The 7,500-nt window shown below is 42.5% G+C and overlaps 1 protein-coding gene across 1 annotated transcript in view; it reads left to right on the top strand.

Moving 5' to 3' along the window:
- Positions 1-7,500, top strand: part of cntnap2b (contactin associated protein 2b) — a 50,746-nt gene that overhangs the window by 38,532 nt on the left and 4,714 nt on the right. Inside the window, exons 16-22 of the mRNA XM_060868532.1 lie at positions 222-349; positions 518-688; positions 1,991-2,209; positions 2,303-2,539; positions 3,425-3,649; positions 3,919-4,052; positions 4,614-4,707. Coding sequence (XP_060724515.1) covers positions 222-349; positions 518-688; positions 1,991-2,209; positions 2,303-2,539; positions 3,425-3,649; positions 3,919-4,052; positions 4,614-4,707 — 1,208 coding nt within the window. The remainder of the gene's footprint in view (positions 1-221; positions 350-517; positions 689-1,990; positions 2,210-2,302; positions 2,540-3,424; positions 3,650-3,918; positions 4,053-4,613; positions 4,708-7,500) is intronic.

Below are 7,500 nucleotides of genomic sequence, written 5' to 3'. Positions count from 1 at the left end.
TTAAAACAAATACTGTGCAGCTCAGTAAATACAGTTAGAGCGTAAATTCAGTGCGCTGGTCACCGCTGCCTAGAGCATGATGTTCTTGGTCACTGAATAGAATAAAGTGAACTCCATGGACACCTACAAGACCAGGCATGAGGAATGACAATAATGACACATCCCCCTCTGGTGGTCAGTGTGAACCATTTGCATGGTATTTTCTTTATTTTCGCTCTCAGGAGTGAGGATGCAGGTGTGCTGATGTATAAAGACCATCTCCCCGTTACTCAAGTGCTTGTTGGAGACACACAGCGTTCCGGATCCGAAGCCAAGATTACCGTGGGACCCCTCCGTTGCCACGGAGACCGTACGTGAAATGCATTTTGAAAAAAATTCAGGACGAATGAAGCTTTTTTAGACTCTGGGGTGATTCCCAAAGGATTTATATGTCTCTGATCTTTGCTTGCTGATGTTATGGTTTAAGACTTGATTAAAAAGGAATGATATGCGATTTATGCCTGTGCTTGATGCCTAGGAAACTTCTGGAACGCTGCATCTTTCATCACCCCAGCAGCGTATCTGCATTTCCCAACATTTCAAGCCGAATCCAGCGCCGATATCAGCTTCTATTTCAAGACCTCATCCTCTTACGGTATCTTTCTGGAAAACCTGGGCAACACCGACTTCATTCGCATCGAGCTGAAATGTGAGCTTTTTTTTTTTTTTGTAAATAATAAAACCCTTGGTGTTGTGCTGTTACAAGAACAGAATAAACCACGGGAAATGATCCACTAGCCTGTAGCTGATTATTATCCAACGTGTTTTATTCGTTGTATACAGCAGCAGTACAATATTGTTACGTTTAATGTTTTGGAACATCTGCGGAATTCATTCATTCATTCATCTTCTACCGCTAATCCGAACTACCTCGGGTCACGGGGAGCCTGTGCCTATCTCAGGCGTCATCGGGCATCAAGGCAGGATACACCCTGGACGGAGTGCCAACCCATCACAGGGCACACACACACACTCATTCACTCACGCAATCACACACTAGGGACAATTTTCCAGAGATGCCAATCAACCTACCATGCATGTCTTTGGACCGGGGGAGGAAACCGGAGTACCCGGAGGAAACCCCCGAGGCACGTGGAGAAAATGCAAACTCCACACACACAAGGTGGAGGCGGGAATCGAACCCCCAACCCTGGAGGTGTGAGGCCAACATGCTAACCACTAAGCCACCGTGCCCCCCACATCTGCGGAATGAATAGGATATTGTTAGCATCTTGTTGTATACAAACATACACTTTATCACGCAGCTTGTCATGGTATTTTCACACATACAGTGGCTCGCAGCGACAAAGCAATATGAGGCCTTTCATTTTTTATCGGAGTTTTGATCGGTTTCTCCGAACCGGCTGATAAACATTAGTGTTACACAGCGTTGCTATGGCAACCAGGAGTACGATTGCTTTCTGACAACTTCAACGACCTGAGACTTGTGACTTTAAGAAAATGGGGCAAAACTTCACAGTAGAATTCTTTTCTTCGCATATCCCAACTTTGGAGGTTGGGGTCAGAGCTCAGGGGCAGCTATGATACATCGCCCCTGGAGCAGGAAGGTTTAAGGGCTTTGCTCAAGGACCCAACAGTGGCAGCTTCCCAACAATGGCAGCTGTTTGACCTTCAGATCAACAACCCAAAGCCTTAACCACTTGAGCCACAACAGCCCCGTTGCCACATCGTTACATCTACGTAATTAATGTAGAATGAATATGGCAGAAAACTTACAAAGTTCTGACACTAGAGACTCCTTACATAAATGTTAAATAAACCTGACAGAATACTTTTATATCAAATCACGGCAGATTTTAGTTCGCTTTAATTAGCTTTAGCCTCCTCCAAAAGAAGGGAATTCATTATTAGTATATTCATTGCAAGTCAGTTTCACAAAATTGTATTTTCTGGGTTTTTTTAACAGAAATGTTTTTTTTTTCCCACTTAGCTGCTAACATAGTCTCCTTCTCCTTTGATGTGGGCAACGGGCCGGTGGAGCTCTCCGTGCGCTCTGCGATGCCCCTCAACAACAACCAGTGGCACCGTGTGGAGGCCGAGCGCAACGTGAAGGAAGCCGTGCTGCGATTGGACAAAGTGTACAGAGACGTGCGCCAAGCCCCGCCCCATGGCCACACCCGTCTACAGCTGTTCAGTCAGCTCTTCATTGGTAAAAACACCAAATATCTCACGCAGGTTTCTCACCGCACTTCATGTTTATGATAATTTATGGACTAGCAGTGGTATCCATGTGTTGTTCTAGGTGCCTCTGGAGGACAGAGGGGATTTCTGGGATGCATCCGCTCGCTCAGGATGAACGGCGTGACCCTTGACCTGGAGGAAAGAGCCAAGGTGACTCCAGGAGTGAAACCCGGCTGCTCGGGTCACTGCCCCAGCTACGGTGCACGCTGCCAAAATGGGGGCAAGTGTGTGGAGAAATATAATGGCTACACGTGCGACTGCAGCCTCACTGCCTTCGACGGACCCTTCTGCTCTGACGGTACGTGATACAGTCCACCTTTAATCCACAATAATTTGCAATAATCATTTTATGGGTTATAAATATATGCTGTTAAACATCAGTGTCAAACAATTACTGATTTGGAGGTCAGTGGAGACAAAATATTTTAGAGATTAAAATCTTTAATTCAACCAAAAGACATCTGCTTTTTGACCCTGTTGCAAAAAACTAAAAAATATGTGCTTTGAGATTTGGGGATAATATTTTTGGTTTATATATATAATATTTTATACAGGGGGGCACGGTGGCTTAGTGGTTAGCACGTTCGCCTCACACCTCCAGGGTCGGGGTTCGATTCCCACCTCTGCCTTGTGTGTGTGGAGTTTGCATGTTTTCCCCGTGCCTCGGGGGTTTCCTCCGGGTACTCCGGTTTCCTCCCCCGGTCCAAAGACATGCATGTTAGGTTGACTGGCATCTCTGGAAAAATTGTCCATAGTGTGTGAGTGTGTGAGTGAATGAGAGTGTGTGTGTGTGTGTGTGCCCTGCGATGGGTTGGCACTCCATCCAGGGTGTATCCTGCCTTGATGCCCGATGACGCCTGAGATAGGCACAGGCTCCCCGTGACCCGAGGTAGTTCGGATAAGCGGTAGAAAATGAATGAATGAATGAATGAATGAATGAATGAATGAATGAATGAATGAATGAATGAATATTTTATACAAAGCAACTGGAGACTGTATTAGTGATAAATTACACTGTAAAGAAAAAAGCTGGTAGGGATGAAAAATCTCTCTCTCCCTCTCTCTCCCTCTCTCTCTCTCTCTCAAGCGACTCTAGTCAAATCACAGACACCTGTGAGTTCATCTTGTATTATCTCCTACATTATGTATCAGTTTTTGTTCATTTCTTTCTTGTTTGCTCTAGATGTGGGTGGGTACTTTGAGAGCGGCACGCTGGTCCGCTACGATTTCATGTCTGGCAGCATCTCGTCTCCTGTGGCGAAGGGCGCGTTAGGAGCTCTGAGTGTGGAGGGAAACCTGACGCAGGAGGAGCTCAGCTTCAGCTTCAGCACCACTCAAGCCCCCTCCGTCCTCGCCTACATCAGCTCCAGGACTCAGGACTACCTGGCAGTCGTCCTACGCCACAACGGTGAGACGATGGAGGTTGAGCTGCTTTTAAACTGGTTCTAACTGGTTTTTATGTGATAATCAGGACAAGGAATTTTTCCTTGCGTCTCTATTGTCAATGGTTATTTTTATAGAGAATATATTGTGACGTGCCACACCTGGTTTCTGCTTTTATTTATTCTTTTTATTTTCCTGTCAAATCCAACCTTCTTTGCAATAACGTCTTTGTAAATATGTTCCATATTTTATCTTGCTCACACAGAGCGTCAATTTGTTTTGCTGTGCCCTCAGGTACGCTGCAGATCCGCTACAACCTGGGTGGCCTGAAGGAGCCTTTCGTCATCAGCCTGGATCACCGTAACATGGCCAACGGTCAGCCTCACAGCGTCAACATCAGCCGACAGGAACGGCTCATTCATCTGCAGGTGAAGCTCCGGTCTCAGATTAACGTTAATACAGATGACAGATGAGGATTATTCACTGTTCCCAGGCTCATGGTCGTGTTTGTACCAGAGGACAGTGTTGTATCAATTACAGCCCTGGTTATTTCAGGTTACACAATAAACCGTGATGCTTACGTGTTCATTTATAAACTTCATATTTATCAAGATGTTTTCGATCTGAGTTTATTTTGAAGCTAGAATGTTTAAGACTGAAAGTGTGAACAGCAGCAGGGGTACAGCAGGGGTGCCAAAACTTTTGTTACTGCATTTCTGTATTTTGTTTCTGGCAATTTGCTGATAGGATGTTATCGGTTCGCCTTTGAAATAAAAAGTCAGAGTTATTTTGTAAGGAGAAGGGGATCCTTTCATAATTATTTATTTTTTTATAAAAAATAATAAAAAAAAGAAATAAAATTGTTTTTACTTTCTTTACAGTGACCATAGTATAACAATCATACGATACAGTAAACTGCAATATGTATTATTCAGTAAACTGTGTGTGTGTGTGTGTGTGTGTGTGTGTGTGTGTGTGTGTGTGTACAGTTAGATCATTACCCCACCATGAGCTACTCCCTCCCTGAAGCGTCTGACACCGAGTTCAATCTGATCAAGACCATTTTCCTGGGAAAAGTTTTTGGTGAGCAATTCGTTTTTTTCTAGAATTAATTCATCAAATTTGGCAATTCATCAGAAAGGTACGAGCAATTCGTCACGCTAAGCTTCGCCCAGACATGATGTGTAACGATATATTTATACAGGTACATTGTACAGTACAGCATGTTATATCACAGGTCTGTCGAACTCTGGTCTCTGATTGGTCAGAAGGTGTGGAATTTATTTAACATACAATATATATGTTATTATTGTTTCTGGAGCATCTCTGTGTGAACTTTGCTACTGAAGCGCTCTTGTACTGTCACACGACTTGTATTGTCCTCTGCTCGATATATATCGCTTTGCTTGTATCGTTCTATAAAAAAGCGCCAGCTAAAAGAATAAACAAATCCACAAATGAAATCAAGGTTCCGCATTTTCCGTGTGGATTGAGTCAGGTTCACTGAGCGTCGGGATCATTCTGAGATAGAGAGAGATACTGTTCATGCTCCACTCTCCACATCTTAGCCACAATGCAGTGAGAGAGAGAGAGAGAGAGAGAGAGAGAGAGAGATACTGTTCATGCTCCACTCTCCACATCTTAGCCACAATGCAGTGAGAGAGAGAGAGAGAGAGAGAGAGAGAGAGAGATACTGTTCATGCTCCACTCGCTACATCTTAGCCACAATGCAGTGAGAGTGAGAGAGAGAGAGAGAGAGAGAGAGAGAGAGAGAGAGAGAGAGATACTGTTCATGCTCCACTCTCCACATCTTAGCCACAATGCAGTGAGAGAGAGAGAGAGAGAGAGAGAGAGAGAGAGAGAGAGAGATACTGTTCATGCTCCACTCTCCACATCTTAGCCACAATGCAGTGAGAGAGAGAGAGAGAGAGAGAGAGAGAGAGAGAGAGAGAGAGAGAGAGAGAGAGAGAGATACTGTTCATGTTCCACTCGCCACATCTTAGCCACAATGCAGTGAGAGAGAGAGAGAGAGAGAGAGAGAGAGAGAGAGATACTGTTCATGTTCCACTCGCCACATCTTAGCCACAATGCAGTGAGAGAGAGAGAGAGAGAGAGAGAGAGAGAGAGAGAGAGTGAATGAGAGAGAGAGAGATACTGTTCATGCTCCACTCTCCACATCTTAGCCACAATGCAGTGAGAGAGAGAGAGAGAGAGAGAGAGAGAGAGAGAGATACTGTTCATGTTCCACTCGCCACATCTTAGCCACAATGCAGTGAGAGAGAGAGAGAGAGAGAGAGAGAGAGAGAGATACTGTTCATGTTCCACTCGCCACATCTTAGCCACAATGCAGTGAGAGAGAGAGAGAGAGAGAGAGAGAGAGAGAGAGAGTGAATGAGAGAGAGAGAGAGAGATACTGTTCATGTTCCACTCGCCACATCTTAGCCACAATGCAGTGAGAGAGAGAGAGAGAGAGAGAGAGAGAGAGTGGACGGAGGCTCGGAGACACAGCACACGGGCTTCAGGAGCCAGGAAAGAAACAAATCCGCCAGGTCGACGATGAAGTAGTCATGATAGGAAGGAAGGAGCAGGTGTATAATTAGACAGATAGAGGAAGACAGATAGAGGGGCTGAGCTCTGAGGGGCTCATTACTAGAAGGAAAACAGAGAAAGACTGAGAAGTTCACTCACATCTCTCTCTCTCTCTCTCTCTCTCTCTCTCAGGTAACACAGACTCTGTTGTGTTGTTTATCATTATACCAAACCACAGCGCTGTTGAATCCTGTAATCTGATTGGTTCTGATTAATGTTGTATAGCTGCAGCATTGACATTAATTCCATTATGATTACGATTATCAGAGATTCGAAAATTACAGTAAAATAAAATAAATTAAGCCATAACGTTGTGGTGTAAGTGGAATAAAACGCTTCCGGATCACAAAATTGGACATACGTTGATTTTTATCGGCTCAAGTGCTATGAAGTCACCAGAGTTGGTTCCTGCTGCTGGTTGCCATAGTAACTCGGCAGCAGCGTACATCTTCGGCACGGATGGAGTTGCTGGACACGAACACATGTAGCGTAGCAGTCAGTCACGGCGCCGAAAGTCGGCTTCTCTCAGCTAGCTAGTGGCTGGAGATCGTTCATAGCTACCTAACTGAATGGATGGATGGATGGATGGATGGATGGATGGATGGATGGATAGATAGATAGATAGATAGATAGATAGATAGATAGATAGATAGATAGATAGATAGATAGATAGATAGATAGATAGATAACTAGTGTAGGTTTTTCAACACAGTGAAATATTAGTTTCTATAACTAACTAACTTGTTTCACAGATGTTCCATGGGAATTTAAATGTTTTATATTTAATTTATTTAAGTGGGAATTTAAATGTTTTATATTTAATTTATTTAAGTGGGAATTTAAATGTTTTATATTTAATTTATTTAAGTGGGAATTTAAATGTTTTATATTTAATTTATTTAAGTGGGAATTTAAATGTTTTATATTTCATTTATTTAAGTGGGAATTTAAATGTTTTATATTTCATTTATTTAAGTGGGAATTTAAATGTTTTATATTTCATTTATTTAAGTGGGAATTTAAATGTTTTATATTTCATTTATTTAAGTGGGAATTTAAATGTTTTATATTTCATTTATTTAAGTGGGAATTTAAATGTTTTATATTTCATTTATTTAAGTGGGAATTTAAATGTTTTATATTTCATTTATTTAAGTGGGAATTTAAATGTTTTATATTTCATTTATTTAAGTGGGAATTTAAATGTTTTATATTTCATTTATTTAAGTGGGAATTTAAATGTTTTATATTTCATTTATTTAAGTGGGAATTTAAATGTTTTATATT

This window comes from Tachysurus vachellii, chromosome 1, assembly GCF_030014155.1.
Source record: "Tachysurus vachellii isolate PV-2020 chromosome 1, HZAU_Pvac_v1, whole genome shotgun sequence".
NCBI lineage: Eukaryota > Metazoa > Chordata > Actinopteri > Siluriformes > Bagridae > Tachysurus > Tachysurus vachellii.
The sequence above is the reverse complement of the archived record's forward strand: the minus strand, read 5'-3'. Positions and strand labels throughout refer to the sequence as shown.